We start from the raw sequence: 25387 nt of genomic DNA on the forward strand, positions 1-25387 counted from the left end.
TCCCCAAGGCTCGGCGCGGCTCCTCCTCCTCCTCAGGCCCAGCCGCGCCGCCGGCCGAGCCCCCCTGCGAGGACGGGGTTTCTCCCGCTCTCATTGGCCCAGGTAGGAGCCGCTTCCCTTGGCCGGGCTTCTCCGCCGCGATGTCTTCCTCCGCCCGCAAGCTGCTGACCCGGAGTCTGCTGCGCCCTCGCCGCCCGCTCTGCGGGGTTAGGTGAGAGCGACCACCTGGGGCCAACCCCCGCAGCGGGGCGGGGACGCAGGAGGACTGCGGTGTGCGGCCGCGGCGGGTAGAAGCAGGCGTGCCCGGCTGTTCTCGAGCCGTCTGCCTTTCCCCTTCCCCACCACGCCGAGTAAACTCTTCGTTGGCTAATGTCGGTTTCCCACATTATGCTCAAGCAGAGTTCCTTGTGGTAGGTCAAGGACGCTTGCGGGGTGTGCGCTTGTAGGACATGTGCCCCTTAACCTTAATTGCCGCGTCCCTGCTGCCTTCTGGCCCAGCCGAAGCGCTCGCCAGAGGTGTTGAGCTATAACTCCCATCGTCCCCAGCCAGCACGATTCTAGTTCTTATAGTCCAACACATGTGAAGGGCACCAGGCTGGGGAAGGCTGAGTGAAAGGAGATGCTTGGGCTCAGTTGTGCCCTGTGCAAGGCTGTCCACTGCTACTAATAGTGGTGATGGTTATTTGCTACCTCCAGGCTTGGAGGCAGTATGTCTCTGAAGCCAGTTGCTGGGGAGCACTCATGCCCAACCTGTGAGTTTCCCACAGGACACTGTGTGAACACAATGCAGGGCTAGATAGACCCTTGTCCTGATCCAGCATGGCTCTTCTTACGTTCTTATGTGTCTGGAAATAAATGACACCCTCCTGACCTGGAAGCCCTGCCTTTACGCCCAGATGCGTGAGGACTCCCATGTTGCACAGGGCATCCTTGAGCAGCTACCCCAACATCCCACTGGGTCCCTAATAGCTGCCTTGTCAAAAAGGTAGTTAGGTCCAGGAGCTGTATTTTAATTTCCCACAATACCCTGGAGTGATTGCTACAATGGGGGCATTGTGGGAAGTTAATATGGTGGCTCCCCACACTTCAGGTTGGATGGGGAACGGCTTTTCAGATCAGAGGGTGGTGTTCTCAGACATAGTTGTGCCCCAGCATCTCTTTTTCTAGAAATTAAGCACAGCAAATAAGATACCCACAACATATGCAGGTGAGCAGGCAACCACTCATGCTTGAACACTGAGCCTAAGGCCTAGTACTGACTGAGGTGGTAAAGCTGTGTCTGGGCATTTATTTATTAAAACACTCACTGCCCACCTTTCTATGATAAAATCGAATTCAACTTATGATAAAAATATGAATTACAATAACATTAAAAACAAACCTAACTATAAAACAAATGGCAGTAAAATAGCATCATAAAAACCGTACTAACAGCAGCACACTAAAAAGAAATCAAATGTTCAACTAAAAAATGCTCACCAGAATAAAATGGTCTTCAGCTGCAATCTTATGCACACCTACCTGAGAGTAAGCTCCCCTCTCACAGTGGTATTTACTTCTGAGTAAACACTCATAGAATTGTGCTGTTAAGCGCCTGATTAATAGCAGGCAAAGAAGGAGCCTGATGAACTTCTCTTGGGAGCTATTCCATAGATGCAACAGAAAAGGTCGTCTTCTTGTCCTTGACAGCCACATTTCTGTTGTCAAAGGGTCAATGAGGAGGGGCTCAGAAAGTGAGCACAAGTCTCCAGTTGGTTCATATGGGAGGAGGTGAAGATGACAAGTGTTTCTCTGTTCAAAAAAAATCCTCGGACTTCTGCATGAGACCTAGTTTTCTATATGGGGGGGGGGAGGTTTCTACAGGTTATTCAGGATTATTCAGTCACTCGAGCCCCCTCCTGCCGTCTGAAGTGGTACAGTCCAAACACAGGTTTTCCCCAGTGAGAACTAGGTCTAAATGGCAGATGAATCTAGCAAGATCAGTACAAGTGCACAATTAAAAGGAAAACAATTCCTGTGTATCCCCTCTCCCCGGTAATAGATAGGGCTCCTTTGGACCTCTGTGTTAGGGCAGCTCCACACTTTATGCAGCAAACACAGTTGAGTGTATGCCAGTTTCCTGCTACAAACATAGTCTGGATGGCAAACATGAATCTTGAACACCCATGTATATGCATATGGGAATCCTACTTTAATCAAGATTCCCTGGCATGTATACACGGGTGAGATGTGCATATGTCATCCATACTTTACATGTTTGCTGTGGACAACTGTTGAAACGCTGGTGTACGTGCAGCAATAATTCATGTCTGCTGTGTAAAATATGGAACTATGCACACACGTGACTTTATATTATTTAAAATGTATACCCTCCAAGTGTGACTCTGTGGAACCTTAGGGTGGTTAACAATCTTAGATAATAATATAAAATCAATATCCAATAACTAGCAATATTGTATAAATGATAAAGCAATAGCAAAAGAGAGAGAGAGAGAGAGAAGAAAAACCTGTCTAGCAGTTTTTAAAAAATAGGTACACTTATACTGTATTGTGTAACTAATGAAGTCACGCCCCTAAAGGCCTGCTGGTTTAATAACCCTTTAAAAGTTGGGAAAAAAAACCACAACCCAAAGTGAGCTGGCTTGGCTGTTCTGTTTGGGGAAGAAGTTCTACACTGAGGGTTCACTACAGAAAAGTCCCTGTTCCTTGTTCATTTTGTACATGAGGGCTTTTGATATGTATTTGTGTGCTGGAAAGCTGTAGTTAATTAAAGCTTCTCAGCATGTGTACAAACAGCAAAACAGAATGCAAAACAAAATAACAGTGAGTATCTTCATTGCTTTTCATAATATACACATGGATTGCACATAAAACTTCCATCCTTCATGGAAGTTTTGACATGCTTTAAATACTGCTAGGGACAGATCTTTGAAATGCATCCAAGGTCAGACATATTGTCAGTTGAAGCTATCTTCAGAGTTATAGCACAAAAAAGGCATGAACACTAGTGTTGCATAAGTGCTTAAGAGCACAAACCATAAAATAGGAAATCCTTGGTTGAGATCCCCTCTGCCTTCATTCTCATTGTTAAAAAGTAAATAACAGCACAATCCTATATATGTCTACTCAGAAGTAAATCCCATTTGGTTCAGTGGGTTTTTCCCTCAGGTAAGTGGACATAGGATTGTGGCCTCAATCACCTACCTATCTTTCACAGTTATTAGAAGGACAAGCATGATATAATTGGCAAGCATCCAGAAATTTAGGCTTGACTCAATCGCCAGCTATTATATGTGGTCCGGGGACTGCTTCTGCCTGTCCCAAAGCTCGATGCAACATGAAACACAGCAACCCAGCCACCCCTCAAATACTCCATGCATGCCTCCCACTGGGGGGAGGACTAGGGAGTCTCTCATGTTACACTGGGCTATGGAGAAGCAGAACAACTTCTGCTTGTTCCAAAGTACAGTATGACATGAGAGACCTCTCCCAAGTTCCCTGCAAATTACTGAGATCTCGGGGTGGGCATCTGTATACTGCTAGGCATCCTGGTCAGGGCAGGGCTGCCTGGCAACATGGTGATCAGATTTTTGAGGCCAGATAATTGGTAAAATACTTTGCAGATTAAATACTACAGACTCCAGTAATAACGATGTCTATGCCTCTAATTTGGCCTGTTTTTGTATTTGTGCAAAGCTTATCTAGCTAGCAAGTATTACTCAAAGAACAACAATTTAAAGCAATTTAAATATTTCCCCTGGCGGTGCAGTCAATACTATTGGGATTACTGTGTAGAATGTAGGGTGTCTCTCTGTCACTTGATACCTATTGGAAATTGTCTGTGATGTAATTAGTGATGTGAACTATAATCTTCCCCCGTCCCCGCATGTCCTTGCTATTTTTGTTTTCTATTTCAGTTTTTAAAATGTTCTTTGGAGAATGACCATTGCTTCCTGTATGAGCGTGCTCATTTAATCCTATTTAAAAAGTGACGAATGGCAGCACCGCAGCAAGGCTATCTCTGCACCCAACCCTGCCAATTTATCATGTGCGGATGAGATATCTTTGTCACTGAAAAGGCACTTGCAGGAATATCCCACAATAATTAAAACACACTTGCCACATGCTTTCCATAATTGTTTGGAAGGTCCTGGCAGGACCAACTCCAGAAAAATAAGTTTTTTTGAGGGGTATTGGTGGCAAAGACCATAATTAAAGCAGTAAGGATTTAATTCATGCTATAAATGACCTTAATGTACTATAACTGAAACCTGGGGGAGCAAGATATATTTTGGGGGAACACCCAATAATCTTTACTACTCCTAGAAATGTTTAGACTGGAAAATCCTCCAAATCCTTAAGAAGTCACACACATCATTGACCTACATGTAGGAGCTTGACCTTGGAGAAGACTGTTTTCAAGCCATCATGGAATAGCCCAGAATTTTGTGCCAGGTTTGGGGAGGCAGGAGAAGACGCAACTTCAGCGCTAATTCCTTCAGAAAGCAACTTGCATGCCAGCTGAACAGAAGTGAGAGAGACAACAGCACATTAATCTAGGACAGCCTTCACCTTGTACCCTCCAGATGTGTTGGACTACATTGGCCATATTAACTGGGGATGCTGGGAGTTGTGATCCAACACATCTGGAGGGCATCAGGTATGAAGAGGCTGGTCTAGGATTAAAAGGCATGTGCTTACGCAACCCTAGTAGTGGAATATTCATCAGCTGAAAGTCCGTTGGAGTTCTTCCACACTAAATCAGTAGAGGTGAACCTATATCAGGGTATGAACTCATTTCTATTGGATCAACACTTTATTGGGTTGTAGTCCCCACTTTTCTATCCCAGTATTTTGTTATCTTTCCAACTCAATTAAGAAACGTTGGGGTGCTTCAGCCACACCCACTTATTATCTTGAGTTTTTCGCGATTTGCTTACTGTATTATTTTGTAGACGTGTAAACTCCAACAAGTATCAAGAACCCTGCTGTTTACACAATTAGTTACTCTGATATGAAAGATGAACCCCTGATTCTTCCAGGAAATGTTATTTTTCCATTTTCATCTCACTTGTGATTAACCCTTTTACTGTGCTAATAATCATAATCATAGACTCAAGTAAATGTTGGAATTATATGGAATAGCATGACCATGTAAGAGGGAAAGATATTACCAGAGTAAGTTTAGCCCCAATTAAATCTGTGTTAAACACAGTGCAATTTGACGGCTATTTAGCGTACTTGTAAGGTTATTTTTAATGCAACCAAAACCTTTGACCTATTACCCTCTGGCTCATCACTGTATTCTAAAAACTCAGCCACAGATTCCATACAGTAATGTCATGCATTTTCAGTGATTGTGGTCTTTTGACTAATTTGAATGTTATTTTAAGCAAACAGTTCTGGGCTTAATTATGGCAAGGAGACCTACAGATGTTTTAGAAAAATAAGTAATTGTAGGGTTCCTTGTTCCAAATCACAATGAGCAAACAGGTTTTTAGCATATAATTTATTTTAAAGTTCTAACAAAGAAGGAAAAGAAGAAAAATTATAGACTTTAGGTCATGGTGCACACAGCCTTAGAATTACACTTATTTCCCTGCCAAAAAGTTGAGGTTGCTTTTGAACAAGAGCCTATGTGTCTGCAGTGTTGCTTCAGAAGCTATTTAGATACAATAGCATTATCCACATTTACTGTGCATTTAGTTTAACGAGTTCATGAGCACCAACCAATTGCACACTGGAGAAATCACTTCAAGAGGGGTCTCCCTGTGCCACTTTGCCAATCCCAATCACCTCCTCCTAAAGCACCTTTTCTAGTTACTAAAGAGCAACAAGGATGCCGTTACATGCATTTGCATGTAACATGCGGTTTGAACCTAAGTGGTTCTAAAACTGGTCCAGGACTAGCTGAATTAACTAGCTTATTTCTGTGATGCTCCCACATAATTTTGTTTTGCAAGTAACCTTTTGCCCCTCACTGTATTCCTAATTGCAGTGAATTGTGAGAAACTATTTTATAGCCCTCTAGAAAAGCACTGGAAATGGAGCAATGAGTGAGATAAAGCCATTGATCTAATCAAGGATATCTGCCCTCTCAGACTGATCTAATTGGAAAGTTCTGATGTAGGGGACTATAGTAGTTTCATAGTGTTGAACTCCTTAGAGGTTGAACTGACAAAGTGGAGGTTGAACTAATGAGTTTAGTGCTCATTTAAAATGTGGCACATGCAATTCATCTAGGAGAAGAAACTTTTCCAAGGCTAAATGTTGCACTAAGTGCTCAGAGTGAAAACAGATAAAATGGTATGCAAACATTTTTTTAAATGTGAGGACATCTTTAAAAATAATTTTTGCAAAAAGATGTACTGCATGGTTCATGAAGTATCTAATGCTGTGGTTTTAGATATGCCTTTCTTGAACAAATAGCATTTATTCCATGGGAGAATGTTGGTTAGTACCCGGATTCTAAATTAGGTGTAGATAATGTTTTTCAGCTTGCGGGCGGAATTCCAATGTGGGAAAAGTCTTGGGAGCTGCATTCCATCTCTGGGCATGGCCAGAGTCTGAGTGGGCAGGGCCAAAATGTGTTTATTACCAATTTTAAGCCTACTCAGAAGCAAGCAGGACAAAGTATTTCCATGACTACTCAGGTGTAAGCAGGACTGAATCACCTAGCAGCACTTTCAAATGGTAACCCAAGTACCAAGACTCTGCATGTCTACTTAGAAGTAAGCATGAGCAGCATGTCCACTCAGAAGTAAGCATGGCAAGGCTGTACATGCGTACTCACAAGTAAGCAGGACTGAATCACTCAGCAGCTTCCTCCCCAAGCTGTGCTCCCTCTCCTCTGTAGGGAAAAGCTCTTATCTCCAGTCAGCAGCTTATCATAGATTAGAGCTTTTCCCTGTGGAGCAGAGGGGGTAAAGCCCAAGGAAGAACCTGGCAGGCTGGACGTTCCCCATCCCTGTTCTTAAGCTTGCTCTAATGTATGCCCCTAGAGTACCAGTACAGAAAAACGTCATAGTTCATGCTACAATTAAAATGCTCCATCCTATGCACTTAGTTGGCAGTGTAGCAAGGCTTAGGTTGAGGCTGTAAGGCTATGTACAGACAGTGAGCTGGTTCGCATGTGACAGTCCACCATGGGGTATTTAACCCACAAAGAGGCTACAGCGCATGTAGGGTGTATGCAGCCACCATTTTGCATGTCAGACCCTCGCTCAGGGATTGTTGTGCTGTTCGAACCCAGCAACCGTGGGTTATGTGAAGTTAAACAACCCTGAACAGACCATAACCCTAGAATAGACTGTGTTATTCAAACAGGTCAATAACTTTTTCAGAAGCCGCAAGAATGATTAGGTACAAAAGAGGTCAGTGAGGCTCCTATGCTTCTGATAGTTGTATAACAGAGGTGATTTCATGAGGAGTACCTTTTATCATCCCCACATGGGAAGGTACACCTACTGAAATGCTTTCCTCTAATCCACACAAAGGTGAAGGTTTATGTAATATTAAATCCAGGTCCAGTGTGCAAGCTGAAATTAAAGGTGGATTCTGGATCTGATTAAGGTTGAAGACAACTGACTTAGTGCTTAACACATGTTCCATTAATAATGTATTTTCCCCCTAATACTAACTGCTGCATGGGAGAAGGGAGGCAATTTTTGTTGAGATCACAGCTGGGGAAGGAAGGCTTAAATCTCCCCTTCCTGCACAAATGTGCCTTCTCCACTACAGGGCCTGGTTGTTGTTTTTTAAACCACGATCTGATTGCTAATTGCATCATTAATGTAACATATAACGAGGCTCATGAACATTTACTCAGAGGTAAGTCCCACTGTGTTCAAAGGGGCTTAGTCCCAGGTAAGTGTGTATTAAATTGCAGCCTTAGAGAAGCTGTCAGATGTCAGTGGAAGTGTCCTGTCCCTCACCCAAATTTCAGTATTACGACTTTCTTTAACTGTTTTCATTTACCTTGTGTAACCCATTTCACCTGTGCCTATGCTAAGGCCTAGTCTTATTTAATTTGGGATGTTTGACTTAGGCATTAATACTTTATTCCTATTTATTTAATTTTCTAACCTCCTCCATCACTAGGAATCAGGTTGGATAACATTATTTGAGACCGTAACCATTCAATAAACTCAAGATACTTTCACACTTCAAAATGAATTAGAATGCACCAGAATTTTGATTTTGCAGCCATCAAAAGCATCTAAAACAGGATGGCTCTTTGAGAGCTTCTGGAAACATATTGGGTGTTTTATGGGCTCTTGGAGTCTTGCTCTTTGAACTTGGCACAAAAGAGCACTCTTAGTTGACTGTGAGATAACGCTAAAACACAAAAGAGTTGTGGTTCATGAGGAAGGTATCATCCAAGTCATTTATTTATAGGTCAAATTCAGCAAGTTGAATTGTCTCCAGAAATACCTGTTTCATGCAGAAGCTGGAAGAAATCATATATATTATAACAGAGATTCAAAAAGGTATTGGAATACCAACAAGCCATTGGTATTCCACTACACTAGGGCACACAGAAGACTAAAATCACACATCTGAAAAATACTTTCATGTCTACAGCAAGAAGACACAATAATATAACCTATATTCCAACAATATAGTGGAACAAACCCTGTGAGGTAGATGAGATGAGAATCAGGTACCCAAGCTCATCGCCGCAAGACTGGAAAAGGTCACTTTACATTCCAATTCCAAAGAAGGGCAACGCCAAAGAGTGTTCAAACTACCACACAATTGCGCTCATTTCACATGCCAGCAAGGTGATGCTCAAAATCCTACAAGCTAGGCTTCAGCAGTATGCGAACCGAGAACTACCGGAAGTACAAGCTGGGTTTCGAAGAGGCAGAGGAACTAGAGATCAAATTGCCAACTTTCGCTGGATCATGGAGAAAGCAAGAGAATTCCAGAAAAATGTCTATTTCTGCTTCATTGACTACGCTAAAGCCTTTGATTGTGTGGATCACAACAAACTGTGGCAAATTCTTAAAGAGATGGGAGTACCAGACCACCTTACCTGTCTCCTGAGAAACCTGTACGAGGGTCAAGAAGCAACAGTAAGAACCAGACATGGAACAACTGATTGGTTCAAAATTGGGAAAGGAGTACGACAAGGCTGCATATTGTCACCCTGCTTATTTAACTTATATGCAGAGTACATCATGAGAAATGCCGGGTTGGATGAATCACAGGTCGGAATTAAGATTGCTGGAAGAATTATCAACAACCTCTGATATGCAGACGATACCACCCTAATGGCAGAAAGCGAAGAGGATCTCAAGAGCCTCTTGTTGAGGGTGAAAGAGGAGAGTGCAAAAGCTGGTTTGAAACTCAACATTAAAAAAACTAAGATCATGGCATCTGGCCCCATCACTTCCTGGCATATAGAAGGGGAAGAAATGGAAGCAGTGACAGATTTTATTTTCTTGGGCTCCAAGATCACCGCAGACGGTGACTGTAGCCATGCAATTAAAAGACGCTTGCTCCTTGGGAGGAAAGCTATGGCAAACCTAGACAGCATAGTAAGAAGCAGAGACATCACCTTGCCGACAAAGGTCTGTCTAATCAAAGCTATGGTTTTCCCAGTAGTAATGTATGGCTGTGAGAGCTGGACTATAAGGAAGGCTGAGTGCCGAAGAATTTATGCTTTCGAACTGTGGTGCTGGAGAAGACTCTTACGAGTCCCCTGGACTGCAAGGAGGTCAAATGAGTCAATCAACCCTGACTGCTCATTGGAAGGACAGATACTGAAGTTGAAGCTGAAATATTTTGGCCACCTAATGCGAAGAGAAAACTCTCTGGAAAAGACCCTGATGCTGGGAAAGACTGAAGGCAAAAGGAGAAGGGGACGGCAGAGGATGAGATGGCTAGATAGCATCACTGATGCAATGAATATGAACTTGAGCACGCTCAGGGAGAGAGCGCAGGACAGGAAGGCCTGGCGTGTTATGGTCCATGGGGTCACGAAGAGTCGGACATGACTGAACGACTGAACAACAACAAAGGGACCTGAACCTGGATCTCTTCAACATACTGCTATAGGAGCATTTTTATTTTTCAAATAGTGGAGCATTTGAACATGCAATCCCTTACCTACAGTCTGATACAGTCTGACATGGTAAAGTTCAGCAAAAGCTGTACTACAGAACGACTCTGATTGTATTTGTTTCTGATCTCCAGCAAGCTCTACTGTACTTTTACTGACCCTCGTCTGTGAGGAGGCAGAGTGTCCTATTCTTTACCCACAGAAGCTTCCCAACATGTTGTGTTCTTTCTGAAGCTTTTCAAAATATATGCATATATGCTAAGCTGATACTCATTTTTTTCCCATAATTCACAATTGCTATAGTCGTCCAGCCCCAAATGGATAAATATTTTCCTCCAGGAATGTGGTTGGGGATGTGTCTTTGTTTTCTTACAAATCAAGTAAATAAATAAGCATTTTGCAAGTTAGTTTCCAGTTTTAAAAGCTCCTTGAATAATGAGAATTCTGTTAAAATGACACCTTCCTGTTAGAAACAACTAGTTATGTTGAGTTCTGTCTCAGAAACAGAGGCCATCGTTCATCTAGCCAATTCCCTTCCCCCAGGCCAAATGCCCTATGTGAAAGAATCAGGAAAGGGAGGGGGAAAATGCTACAGACCTGCTCCTGGATCAGCTTAGAGTTGCCTCTGCTACCTTTCCATTTTCATATATTCAGGCCACGAACTTCAGTATGCCTACTTATCTCCCATGTTTAGAGGAACTAAGCATTCTCTACGTTTGGGAGGGTTTTTCATTTTCGCTTAATTTTAAGTTTAGTAATTTAAAAAATATGTTTTTCCACCTCTTCTCTCTCTTTCCCCCCTATCTTTCCTCTGGGTTCCATTTCTTTCATGGTTTTAGTTTTTAATGGCACTATCATATTTTATGAATGGAGCAAGCTTCTTTGGGGGCTTAGGTTTTAAAAAACAGGACACAAATCAAGTAAATGGACAGAGATGACAGAGATGACTTAGTGGATAAAGTAGCAGTTACAGGAACTCTGGGGGAAAGCGACCATGTTGTACTTGAGTACTTGGTTCTAAGGGAAGCAAAAGCTGAGTGTAGTCAAACGCGTACCCTGGATTTTAGGAAAGATGATTTTAATAATCTCAGAACAATGATCAGTCAGGTCCCATGGCAAGCAACGCTAACGAGACAAGGAGTCCAAGATGGGTGGGAGCTTTTAAAAAAGGAAATTCTCAAGGCACAATCACAAACAATTCCAAAAAGAAGAAAAGGTGGAAGACAACAGAAGAAGCCAATGTGGCTTCACAAAGAGCTTAGGGATGACCTGAAAACAAAAAAGGACACATATAGGAAGTGGAAAGAAGGCCAAGTAACAAAGGAAGAGTACAGGCAGATAGCACAGAATTGCAGGGATGGCGTCAGGAAGGCTAAAGCTGAGAATGAGCTGAGGTTAGCAAGGGATGCTAAAAACAACAAAAAGGCTTTCTTCAGCTACGTGCATAGTAAAAGGCAGAGGAAAGAAATGGTGGTTCAGCTATTAAATAAGGATGGCAAAACGATAACAGATGACAAAGAAAAGGCAGAGGTGCTCAATTCCTACTTTGGCTCAGTCTTCTCCCAAGAGAGGGTCTATGACCCCCCTGGCAAAGGCGAAGTACAGGCTGAAGGGGCAGGATTGCAGCTTGAGATAGATAGGCATATGGTCAAGGAACACCTAATTACTTTGAATGAATTCAAATCTCCAGGGCCAGATGAACTGCATCCTAGAGTAATAAAGGAACTGGCAGAAGAACTCTCAGAACCGCTGTCTATTCTCTTTGAGAAATCATGGAGGATGGGGGAAGTGCCAGATGACTGGAGGAGGGCTAACGTTGTCCCTAACTTCAAAAAGGGTAAAAAGGAGGAACCTGGGAACTACAGACCAGTCAGTCTGACATCAATCCCTGGGAAAATTCTGGAGCAGATGATAAAGCAATCCATCTGGAAGCACCTTGACAACAATGCAGTGATGACTCGAAGCCAACATGGATTTGTCAAAAACAAGTCCTGCCAGACAAATCTGATCTCATTTTTTGATCAAGTAACCTCCCTTGTAGACCGTGGGAATGCTGTAGACATCATATACCTCGACTTCAGCAAAGCTTTCGACAAAGTGCCCCATGATATCCTGATGAGCAAACTAGCTCAAAGTGGGCTAGATGAAACAACGATCCGGTGGATCCACAGTTGGCTACAGAATCGGACTCAAAGAGTGCTTATCAATGGGACCTTCTCAAACTGGGGAGAGGTAACGAGTGGGGTACCGCAGGGCTCAGTCCTGGGCCCAGTGCTCTTCAACATTTTATTAATGACTTGGAGGAGGAGGTGCAGGGACTGCTGATCAAATTTTCAGATGACACCAAATTGGGAGGGATAGCTAATACTTTGGAAGACAGAAACAAAATTCAAAGTGATCTCGATAGACTGGAGCGCTGGGCAGAAAACAACAGAATGGCATTTAATAGGGATAAATGCCAAGTTCTGCACCTAGGAAAAAGAAACCAAATGCACAGTTACAAGATGGGGGATATGTGGCTCAACCACACTACAAGCGAGAAGGATCTTGGAATTGTTATCGATCACAAGTGGAATATGAGCCAACAATGTGATGTGGCTGCAAAAAAGGCAAATGCTATTTTGGGCTGCATTAATAGAAGCATAGCTTCCAAATCCTGGGAAGTACTAGTTCCCCTCTACTCAGCACTGGTTAGGCCTCATCTGGAGTACAGTGTCCAGTTCTGGGCACCACACTTTAAGAAGGATGCAGACAAACTGGAGAGTGTTCAGAGGAGAAAGATGATCAGGGGACTGGAAACAAAGCCCTATGAAGAAAGACTGAAAGAACTGGGCATGTTTAGCCTTGAGAAGAGAAGACTGAGGGGAGATATGATAGCACTCTTCAAGTACTTGAAAGGTTGTCACAGAGAAGAAGGCCAGGATCTCTTCTTGATCATCCCAGAGTTTAGGACACGGAATAATGGGCTGAAGTTACAGGAAGCCAGATTCCGGCTGAACATCAGGAAAAACTTCCTGACTGTAAGAGCAATACGACAATGGAACCAATTACCTGGGGAGGTGGTGGGCTCTCCCACACTGGCGGCCTTCAAGACGAGGCTGGACAGCCATTTGTCAGGGATGCTCTGACTTGGATTCCTGCATTGAGCAGGGGGTTGGACTCAATGGCCTTGTAGGCCCCTTCCAACCCTACTATTCTGTGATTCTATGATTCTATAAATAAATAAGCATTTTGCAAGTTAGTTTCCATTTCCTTCCTTCCATATATGAATAGGCTTATTATATTGCATGTCCCAAAATGGCAGCTATGTGTAAATATCACCAGTGTTGCTATAGAGATGGAAGGATATTTGGTGAGAATCTTGAATTTTTCATTGTTTTAGCAGAGCAACATTTAACATTTGGCTTACAACTGGTAATTGTGGAACAATGTAGAATATTAATTTGCCATCAAGTTAATAAGTTCTGACCAAGATATGAATGCAAGTGTTTCATAGTAAGTGTGAAGCAGTCCTGCAGATTTATAAACTTTCTATATATACTCATTTATCAGCTGCTCTTAAATTTTGTAGATACTTGTTTGTGTTGCAGAGTTCAGATTGCATAATGTGTGTGGCCAATTTTAAGATTTGCCTTGAGGAAGTTGGCTGTGGAAATAATTTATTTACTTCTGATTGCCAGAATAGCTCCTGCATACTCGGGGCTCCGTCACATAGGTGGAGAATTCCACATCAATGCCGGTTCTTTCCCTATCCAGTATCACTGCAGGACTGGGTTGCTCTCTTTAGATGGCTGTCCCCATAGTGATGCCACTCAGAGGCATCGTCACCTTTCCGCAAAGAAGCATTACATGTGCTTGGGGCGTAGCGACAGCTCCTCCCTGGTTCCTGCCCCTTTCCCTCCCCTTGCACGTTACTGGTGGATGGGGACTGACATGCAGACAGTTCCCCCACCAATCTCCCTGGGGGCCCCTGTCTCCCTGTTAAGTGTTTTTGACAATCTCTGCCATTTACTCGGCTGTTTACTTGCTGGGAATGCACAGCAGGGGAGAGTCCCGGCAGGTCGGAAGGCCAGGACGCTGCTCCGCTGACCTGCCACTCTGCTGACCTGCTGCTCTGCCGTTCTGCTGACCTGCTGCCTTGATCAGAACGCTGCAGGCCGAAAATGGCAAGGACCCAAAGTGGTGCAGGCATGGGAAGGCGACACACCCCACAGCCCGTCGTCACCACCTTCGCCATCATGACCGCACCCCCAACAACACAAAACAACCGTCCACAGCTGCCAACACACAGCGGTTCATTTGCGCTAGGGGAGAAATACATGGGGAGCTCATGGCACTCCATTTGCACATGTTTGGAAAAATACCACATTTTTTCTGTTTGAGGAAAACAAGGTAGGTGGGTGGAAATGGTGGGATAATAACTGGACGATGACGATGTAATGTAATGGACCCGCACAATTCAGTGAGTGGCCAGTCATGAATGTGCAATAAAGTGGAGGTATAGAGATGCCCTCAGATTCACTTACATCTCAATCCTATGCATGTTTATGCACTGCTGCCTGGGGAATGCTGGGAGTTGTAGGTCGTTTTTCCGTTTAAACATGCATAGGATTGCACCCTTAACCAGGTTATAGTACTCCTAACCCATTATTTAGATTCATTTTCATAATAATTAAAGCAATAAAAAAATTGTTTCTCTCTTACTCCGGGGGTGGGGAAACGTTTCTGCCAAGAGCTGGGGGATGGCATCCATCTTGTTCTCTCTGTCTTTCTGCCAGCCCCCCGTTCCTTCCTGCCCAGTGGGCTACTGAAGGAGGAACAGATCACTCTTGCGGAAGGTTTGAACTGATTGGTTTGAGACGGCTTTTAAAATTAGGTACAGGGCTGCATGAAATTAGGCTGAGGCCTGCATACAACCTTAGGGCTGCAGGTTGCCCATCCCTGTTTTACTCTTCTTCGTCATCATCAACTTCTTTGTATGCTGGTTTTCCATGGTAAAACCATGCTCAAAGTGGCTTACAGCAACATCAAGAAAAATACATAAAATACAACAACATTTCCAGATTCTTTCAGTGCATGGCAGTTATTGGTGAAGTGGAAATTCTATTATGAGTTCAGGATACTGCGTGATGGAACTGGGGGTGGTACTCATTCCTCGTTAAGTTGTACATGTGGCGTGGGTTTTTCTACTGAGGAGAATACTTTCTAGGTTTAGCAGGAGCGATAGGACACAAGACCAGTTCAGACAATCACCTAAATGATCATTTAGGACCTAGGTGACTGGGGACAGACCACAGCAAGTTGTGCCTGCTTTATGAAATTTTGACTTTGAATGTCAAACCCCTATGCCATATCACAAGCTCCCCTGTTTCAAACATGGTTTAACATGTGGTAGATGGGTGGGTGGAGGCTGCCTTTTGAGAAACACAAGTTCAAATCCTCCTGGCTGTGTGGAACGAGTTAAGCTGGTTACACTGTACTTTATATACTGGCCCTCAAATCCTATGAAATGAAACTCTTTAATTTAAATAAATAAAGATTCATAGTTTTAAAACTGCTTGTTTGTCAAATTGAAAATGTGTAATGCTTCAACTTTTGATTCAGGAATTTAAAACATTTGAGAAATACAGCAGACAGTATTTCTATAGGCATATAGCTGCAGTAACGGGCATAGGAAAATGCATACTTCAAATGTGTACTTCAAAATGTGTACAGTTATTTCTCAAAATAATTTTAAACATTATCAATAAACTAAGTTAACAGAGCATGAAACTGCATTGTGCAAAGCAATCTTATACATGTCTACTCAGAAATAAGCTTCATTGAATTAAATAGGGCCTATTCCCAGGTAAGCATGTATAAAATTGCAGCTTTAGTAAGATTGAAACATTTAGCTTAAATTAGCTATATTAAAGAAATGGGGGAAAGGTTGATATATTTCTACCATGGTCATGAAATTGCAATTTTCAGGTTCTGGACTTCAAAAAGTATGGAAATGAAGGGAACTGTGGAATACATAATGTATTATTAGTATTTATACATTTAGAGATGTACCAGAATGCCTTCTAACCTGCTGTACTGGGTTTCCATTCCTCTGGATCTTCAAGTTTGCAAATAAATAAACGTCTTATTTATTTATTTGTAAGATTAGGATCTCATGCCTAGTACCTTGTAATTAGAAAATCCTTCCCACACCTTTGGAGAAACCTCTAATTTAAGACACAGTTTTCTTCACACTATCTGTGGCAGAAAAAAGTAAGTAGTGGTGTAAATTGAGTTTTGTTTTATTTTTCTCTTGGAGCAAATGGAACATGCGATGTATAATTTGCCTGCAGGGAAATCTGCTTTTGGCTTTCAGGCTGGGTTGGAAAATGGTCATAGTTTTTTGTAAAAACTCCCCCCCCCCCCCGGTGCTCTCTGTTGGCTTCCTAGTGTGAATCAATATTTTTTAGTGTCTTTCAGGGAGTTCGGATCCATTCTATCAACACAGAGCTACAGCCTTTTAGTAATTGACTGTAGAACAGTTCTATTGAATTGAGTGAGTCTACTTCAGATTATATGGCTTGAAGATTGCAGCTTTATGAGACCTAATCTTAAAGAATGTAACAGTGGGTGATCTGAGATTACAATTGCTAGGGAAAAAAACTAATGGGCTGAACGTGTACTGTTACACTAGAACTAGCAGGTAAATTGGGTTTTTACTGCTTCATTTGTTAGGGCTGAAAAAGTTTCTTAAGGATTAGATTTGTTGTAGGAATTGAGCTGTGCATTTTCAGTGGGGATCAAAATTGCTTTTTCAAGAGTGTTAAACATCTGTTTTGTCAATATTTGGGACTGTATGGCCCTGTTACGAATGAAACATATGTACCTTTCTTGAAAATGTGGATTTTGCAGTCAGCACTAACCATTATGCCACGAAGTTTCTATTGTATGCCATTGGCTTTGAAACCCTTTACTTTCAGGAAGCCCTTTCACAAATATTTGTCTGCCCCAGAACCTTTATGTTGTAGGGGGTTCTGGGGAATATCCTTGGATGCTTGCTAGGTCAGTTGAGCCTCACTGTCGCTTCCTTTGAATGCACCAAAAACTACAAAATTTTTAGCTGGTGCTTGTGGACAACTGACTTCCAGAGTAGCTTGTCTGCTAGCCCGTTACTGTTCATGTCACTGCAGAACCCCAGGATGCCCTGGAACAGTTTGCAAACCTTTGTTCTGTGCTGTAGTTCTTTTTAAGGTTTAATTCTTTAAAACTGTGTGATGTGGAAAGTGTGTCCTTTAAAAATACTAGGCAGCTCACTTATTGCAGTTGACATTTCCAGGTTTTGGAGAACATAAAAATACTCATATCCTGGTGTCACCAATAGAGGGTACGATGCAAACAGAGTCATTCTTCCTCCATGGCCTGTGCTGTGTTTGTGAGAGTGCATGTGTGTTAGCAGAGAAGTGTTTGGAGCAGTGTGTGTGGTTCCCTGAAAAATAATTCAACATCTAGCTCTGTTTAATTTTATGCTAGTGGACCCATATAGCCATATATTTTGTAGTGAAGGAGATAAGGGCTTGTTTGCAGTGAGGCTGTGGGATGTGTGGCGCCACAATTTTGAATATGCAACCCTGCTCAGGGGTTGTCATGTCATGTGAACCCAGCAAGCATGGGTTATGTGAGAGTTAAACGACCCTTGTATAACCCATGGTCTGTTTTAGGGTTACGTGTGAGTTGCTTAACCCTTGCATAACCTACACTTTGCACGACATGACAACCCCTGTGTAGGGTTTGGATACGCAACCTGGCGCCTGTGAGCTCATCATGGTTTAAATAATCCACAACGAGCCACAGCATGTCATCTGAACTAGGTCTAAGAGTACACTCTGAAAGGCACTTGTAGGAGAATGCCATATTGCAAAGACCTAAATACCAAATGACCTTTACGCTAACATTATTTACAGCGCAATCCTATACATTTCTATTCAGAAGTACGTTCTGTTGATTTCACTGAGTCTTACTCCCACATACAGTGCCTCTCTTAAGTATTCACCCCATTTGACTTTCCCACATTTGGTTGTGTCACAACCTGGAATTCAAATGGATTTAACTGGCATTTTTACCATTTGACTTGCACAAAATACTTAACACTTTGAAGGTGCAAAATATTTTTTACTGTTAAACAAAACAACGTTAAAGAAAAACAAACTGGCATTTGTTGGTTGCATAATTCACCCCTCTGAGTCACTACTTGGGAGAAGCACTTTTGGCAGCAATTACAGCTGTGAGTCTTTTGGGGTAAGTCTCTACCAGCTTTGCACATCTGGATCCTGCCATTTTTGCCCATTCTTCTTGGCAAAATTGCTCAAGCTCTGTCAGGTTGGATGGGGACCGTTGGTGAACAGTTCAAGTGTTGCCACAGATTATCGATCGGATTGAGGTCTGTCTGGGCTTTGACTGGGGCCCCATCTATATGGCAGCACTTTGATCCCCCACCCCGTCGCATCTGCGCAGCAATGAGACTTCGAATCGCCATGCCCTGCGATACACTCACAATGTACTGCATGCTTCCCTAAGAGATTCGCTGTGCCCTTTTTTTTGCCATTATACTGAAATGTGCAGCTGTGCAGTCCCATAAGTGTGGGGGTGCAACACTTCAGTGGCTGTTTTATATTTGAGGGGCTCTGCTGTGTCTTTCAGACCCTGTTTTAGGTAAAAATTGGGTGTTTTGTGCTCCTTCATTTCTGCACCATCAGTTTGTCAGTTCCCCAGCCTCAGACGGTTTGCACTCACAAGCGTGAGCTCTACGTGCCTGGCCATCACTCTGAAATGGTGCCCGGAGTGATGTTGTTCCTCCCCCAAGACCCTCCCCAGCCCTTGGGCACTGAGTCCAAAAGCAACTGTTGCGAAGATACGAAGCTGCAAAAATGTGCGAAAATGGAATTAAATAAATGAAAACGCCCCCTGTGCTTCTGTAACTGTGCAGCTGCAAAGGGATGGGGGAGCAAAGAGGCGTCACAGAGTGACGCAGGCAGTACATACACAACACGCCCACTGTAAGATGCGAAGTCAGTTCAGGGAAGGAACAGATGGGCCACAACCACAGGGGAACCTGCAACAAACCCAAAAAATTGCAGTAAAACGACTCCTTGGAACTCCTCTTTTTTCGGGTGAAAACCATGAATGGCAGTGAAGTTGCAACTGCGTCATCTATCACGACGGACCTCGACTCGCACCCGCCCCGGAGTAAAAGCCCAGTGTAGATGGGTCCCGGTTCTTTCTAAGACATTGAGGTTCTTGTTTTTAAACCACTCCAGTGTAATTTTGGTTGTGTGTTTAGGGTCATTGTCCTGCTGGAAGGTGAACCTGCGCCCCACTCCCAGTCCCTTGGCAGACTGAAACAGGTTTTCCTCTAGAATTGTCTTGTATTTGGCGCCATCCATCTTGCCCTCAATCCTGACCCAGTCCCTGCCGATGAAAAGCATCCCCACAACATGATGCTGCCACCACCATTGTGGGGATGGTATTCTCAGGGTGATGAGCACTGTTGGCTTTGCACCCATTTTGTGGTAAGGCCAAAAAGTTCAGTTTTGGTCTCATCAGACCTGAGAACCTTTTCCTGCATGTTTGCTGTGTCTCCCACATGCCTTTTGGCAAAATCCAAATGGAATTTGATATGTATTTTTTTCAGCATAGCTTTGTTCTTGCCACTCTTCCATAATGTCTAGCTTTGTGAAGCGTTCGAGTGATAGTTGTCCCATGGACAGTTTCTTCCATCTCAGCTGTGGAACTCTAGCTCCTTCAGAGTTACCATTGGCCCCTTGGTTGCTTCTCTGACTAATGCTCTCCTTACCTGGTCACTGAGTTTTGGTGGATGGCCTTCTCTAGGCAGAGCTGCAGTTCTGCCATATTCTTTCTGTTTTGTAATATTAAATTTAACAGTGCTTCGGGGGATGTTCATACTTTGGGATATATGTTTATAACCAACCCTGATTCGTGCTTCTCTAGAACTTTATCCTGGACTTGTTTTGATAGCTCCTTGGTCTTCTTGATGCTGTTTGTTTAGATATGCTCTCCATCAAACTCCGGGGCCTTCCAGAAACAACTGTATTTAATCTGAGATCATACTTTAATTGCTCAGAGGTGGACTCCAATCAACTAATTATGCGACTTCTGAAGGTAGTTGGTTGCACCAGAGCTTATTTAGGGGTGTCACAGAAAGGGGGTGAAATACTCATGCAATCCAGACTTTCCCATTTTTTATTTGTTCAATATGTAGATTTTTTTCTCCACTTTGACATTATGAACTATTTTGTCTAGATTAGTGTCAAGAAATCCTAATTAAATCCATTTTAATTCCAGGTTGTAACACAACAAAATGTGGAAATGTCAAAGGGGGTGAATAATTACACAAGGCACTGTAAATGGGTATAGGACTGCAGACCTAGGGCTCAATCCTACGCAGATAGGCGGCCGCCTCCGAACTCGGAGGCGACCGCCTATCCAGTGCAGGGCAGGAGAAGCATGGGGGGGGTTGTTCCCTCCATGCTTCTCCTGCTTTGCATTTTTGGCTAGACAGCTGATCTCGGCTGTCTATCTGTGGGAGGGCGGAGCGGCGGAGGAGGCTGCCGGATGACACATAGGATGTGTCATACCAGCATTTCCACCCGCCCTGGAGCACCCCGTTTTGGCCGCTCTTGTGAGCGTGGAGCATGGGGCTGTTCTGCGCTGCCTGCGAAGCAGCGCAGAAGTGGGGAAGGTTGGTTCTCCAGGAACCGACCTCGGAGTGCAGTCTCTGAGGTTGGTTCCTGGAAAACCAGATATCCTGTGGCTGTCTAGCCGCTGACTAGCGGCCATAGGATTGCTCCCTCCACATATTAAGTAAAATTTTAGTAAATTTTAATTTTAGTAAAATTTAGAAAACAAAAGCCAAGTGTCAATCCTTCCAATGTGTAGAGAGGTATATGAAAGGTATATGAAAGTAAAAGGAGTAGAAACAGAAATCAGATGGAGAAATGGAGGAGGTGAAAAAGGTAAACATGGTAGGGAGGAGCTTATTCTGGGCCACAATTCAAGACTAGGTTTTAGCAACAGAACTATTGCTGCTTTTGTATTTTTATATTTAGTGGGTTTTGTTTTGTAAGGATGTTTTTAATTTGTTAAAATTTATGATTTCTGTTTTAGCTGCCCTAAGCTAAAAGGTGAGTATAACTATTTTTATGTTTTAAGGGGTTGTACCCTTAAAGGTAGCCTAAAAATAATTTTAGATAGATAGATTTTAAATAAATAAAACAAAATTTCCACATCAGGCTTAGTCTTGAAATTTGAGAACTAATTATAAATAAGAATGAACCTGAACTCGTGCAGGGCACTTGTGCAATCCTTCTACCTATTAATTTATTAATTTTATTATTTTATGCTGCCCTCCCAAGGCGATGTACAAGATAAAAGAAACAATGCAAAACAATATGATTCAGTAAAAATGGTGATTACAAATAAAAGCACCATCCCACAAATTAAGAAAAATTAAAACCAGCCCTTTAAATTAGGCTCCGAAACACACTGGCAGCCAGTGAGGGTGGTGCAGTATCAGTGTAGCTTGAGCCAGTTGCCCAGCTTCCACCACTATCCAGGCAGCCATAATTTGCACCAGCCGAAGTTTCCAAACCATCTTTAAAGGCAGCCCATGCATTACAGTAGTCCAACCTGGATGTCACCAGAGCATGAATAATCATTGAGGCAAGATAAAACCTCTCCAAATAGGTTTGCAGCTGGCATATTAGCCTAAGCTGGTAAAAAGTATTCCTGCCCCTATCACAACCTGAGCTTTGCCAGTTACTGCTGAGTCCAGGAGCTCTCCCAAACTGGGCCTTCAGGGAGACTGCAACCCCATCTACGACCAAATGTATTCTTCTCTCCAGATTTCCCTACTCACAGTATCTCCATCTTGTCTGGATTAAGTCTCAGCTTGTTTGCCCTCATCCACCCCAAAATAATATCCAGACATGAATGAGTTCGAGTTCAGCAGTGTCCCTAGGATCATTAGATGGAAATGGGAGGTATAGCTGAGTGTCATCTGCATATTGATGACAGTTCAACTCAAACTTTGAAATGACTTCCCCAGGTGGTTTTATGGAGATGTTGAAAAGCATAGGGGAAAAGATGGACTCTTACAGCACCCTGTAGGCCAGTGGCCAAGGGATGGAGCAGAAGTCCCCAAGCACCACCTTCTGAGATGCTTCATCCAGGAAGGACTGGAACTACTGTAACACCATGCCAAACCTTGATAAATGATTCAGAAGGATTTCCTGGTAGATGGTATTGAATGCCACTGGCCACTGATAAGTCCAGGGGAACCAACAGAGTCATACAGTATACTCCCTGTGTCGTTTTTCCAGTGTAAGTCATCTACTAGGGCAACCAAGGCTTTTTCCATCCCAAAACCAGCCCTGAACCCAGATTGGAATGGATCCAAATAATGACCATAATCCAACATTATCTGGAGTTGAGAAGCCAGCACATGCCTCAACACCTTGCCAAGAATGGCAAACTTCAGAGTGAGCAGTAATTCTCAGAAGCGATTGGATTTACACTAGGTTTCTTCAGTCGTGGCCTTATCACTGCTTCCTTTAAGCCAGTGGGGCTTATCTCTTCCCTCAAGCATCATCTCCTCACACACATTGTATAGCTTACAAGATAAAGATAAAGACAGGGCAAGTCCAGAATTACTGTGTGAATGTGAATGATTACATTTTAGTAGTGATTTTATGTTCCTTCATTGCTTGGGCATATGACTACTACTACTGCTTGAATCTGGCATAACAGCAGAAGGCTGTGTCAAACAATGGCTATCTACTGGCTCATTGCTGTCCACTTAAGCAACCAGCCAAGGCTGCATATCTCTGGGTCCCTCAATACCCCAGTGTGCTGTCTGTTAGGGTGCAGGCACAGAGCATGTGATGCAATCCTTCTCAGATTCTTTCTTAAGGGGACAGAGTTGCTCTGCAGAGAAGCCGCCCTGCCAAAAAATGGCTGGAGGGTATGTGTCAAGTCCACCCCCTCCCAAGGACCCTTGGGACAAGAGGGTCCTTGGCAGGAGGTGTTCTTTGCCCCCCTCCAGCTGATTTTTGGCATGGGGGCTTTTCCTCTCCCTATGAAGACCAGTGGAGCTATTCATCCATTAGCTTTAATAGGGAAGGAAAAGCCACCCTGCTGAAAAATGGCTGGAGGGGTGTGTGTGAAGTCCACCCCTCACCAAGGACCCTTGGGCAACAGGGTCAAATTGCTCCATTGGCTTTAATAGGGAGAGAAAAGAGAGAGAGAGAGAGAGAGAGAGGAGCCAGAGGGAAGGAAGGAAAGAAAGAAGAGCCAGAGAGAGAGAGAGTGAGAAAGAAAAGCTAGAGAATAGCGATAAAGGAAGAAAAGCAGAGAGGGAGAAGTAAAGGAGCCAAAGACCAGGGCATGGGGGAGAAGAGGGGAGGGGGAGAGAGAGAGGGGAGCCAGAAGGAAGGAAAGAAAGATAGAAAGAGGAGCCAGAGAGGGGGTGGGGAGATGGGGAGAGAGAGAGAGGCAGAAGGAAAAAATGAAAGGAGCCAGAGAGAGAGAAGACGAGACAGAGAGAAAAGAGAGAGAGAGAAAAGCCAGAGTGAGTAGCACACACGCACAGTGCACATTCATGCACAAACACAGATGGGGGGGGTCCCAACATTTTTGTGATTGTCCCTCCAATACTCCCACAGCAGATAATTTGTGATGTTGTCCAGAGCACTTTTTCAAAATGCCAAATGTGCCCTCTAGCCCAAAAAGTTCGGAGACTCTTAGTTTAGAAATATGGGGTGGAAAAGGAAAACTGAGGATGGGGAAAGAAGATGACTTCTAAAGATCTTGAAGCAAATATTGTCATGTTTCCCAACCTTTCAAGCACACATGCTCAGGCAATCTGACACTGGACACCCAAATCAGTGAGACTTCTTTATTGCATGAAATCCCACAGCAAAAGCTTAATGGCTACACTCTTCAGAAATCATATAGCTGATGGTCATAGCTATAGGCTCTATGTAATTCTAGAACAGTCCAAAGCCAAAAACTACAATCATAAAAGAGATCCACACAACAGATTTCCCCACTGAAATCTCTGAGGCTCAAAACACAAGGGAAGGGGCTCAGGATTTCTGGGGTCATCCTTCTCAGGCAATCGAGGACATGAATCTCCACAAACATCGCAAGGAACTGGAATGATTCCTGGGTCATCCTTCCCAGGCAATCAAAGGCAAGAGTTCTAGAAAAGGCCCAAACAAATCCACACACAGAGAGACTTCATCCAACCTTGAATCTTCATTGAGATCTCTGTGCTACATGGGTGAGGCCTATTAAGTCCAAGAGAAAGTCCGCACAAGCAGAGAGTACCACACCACAGTTTTTGCCTTGGTAACTCCACACTGCATGAATCCAGACAGCAAAATGTCCAAGAGACAGGATCAAACCCAGCCTGCTGGCAGTCTGGACTAACAACAAGGAAGACAGAACCCACAGCAAAACAAAGAGTACGAAGTCTATGAAAAGCGTCACAGTACTCCTCACAGCAAGTCCTTAGTAATCCAAAGTTCCAATTAGAAGGAGAGTCCAAGTGCAGAGTGCCTCCAGAAGCCCAGACAATGATGGATCCAGACAGAGAAGGCTTCAGGCAATGAAGATGAGATGTTCCTAGCAAAGGCTCTTCGCATTTGCAACAGCATAAAAGGTGAAGACATGACTGTAAGTCAACTCCTCTGGACCACTGGACAGACAAGGGCATTTGGCATTTCAGCAAGGGCTGTTTCCAAACTGGGCATCACTGCTTATCCCTCCAGCAGTGATGTTTCAACCTTGGTGACCCTTCTGCAAACCTCACCCCACTTCTGTCAGGTTCTCATGGATAGCTTCCAGCCTCCCTGTCTGCCAAGGCCATCCCTGCATGTGGACAGAGAGAAGGGTGACTCCCACTGGCTCTGCTCTGAGAACATCGACAGAGATGAGCTCACAGAGATTCTGGGAGTTCTTCTACCAGGGATTTACTCCAAGCTGGCTGCGTGTTGAGGTAGTTAGGGTTACATGATGCCGTGGCCATCCAGCAGCCACCCCAGAGTTTATCAGGGAAAAACCGGATTTCTTGAGACTGCTTAAAGTCTGATTCTTTTTCTTAAGTCGGGTTCTCCTCAGTATAGCTGTTGTGTGCCCCAACGCTCGCATTTACCTCGGGTGTGCTAGCTCGGGTATGCCTTTCACCATGACCCTGGTGAAGGAGTGTTTCCTGTGTGTCCCGTTCTTGCACAAACCAGTGTCAGGAGCGCCCTGGTGGCCTCT

At 43.6% G+C, this 25387-nt stretch overlaps 1 protein-coding gene across 4 annotated transcripts in view; it reads left to right on the forward strand.

Annotated features, from left to right (window-relative positions):
• The first annotated feature begins 25 nt into the window (after positions 1-25).
• ECI2 (enoyl-CoA delta isomerase 2) overlaps positions 26-25387 on the forward strand; it is a 52512-nt gene continuing 27150 nt past the window's right edge. For 2 of the 4 annotated variants that reach the window (XM_084850441.1, XM_084850442.1), the window contains exon 1: positions 26-211. In XM_084850441.1, coding sequence (XP_084706567.1) covers positions 141-211 — 71 coding nt within the window. In that variant the 5' untranslated portion in view covers positions 26-140. The remainder of the gene's footprint in view (positions 212-25387) is intronic. The other 2 variants (XM_084850443.1, XM_084850444.1) reach the window with 2 other exon arrangements.

The sequence above is a fragment of the Heloderma suspectum genome, chromosome 4, assembly GCF_057233095.1.
Source record: "Heloderma suspectum isolate Gila_16-S chromosome 4, 16-S_ref, whole genome shotgun sequence".
In the NCBI taxonomy this organism is placed as follows: domain Eukaryota; kingdom Metazoa; phylum Chordata; class Lepidosauria; order Squamata; family Helodermatidae; genus Heloderma; species Heloderma suspectum.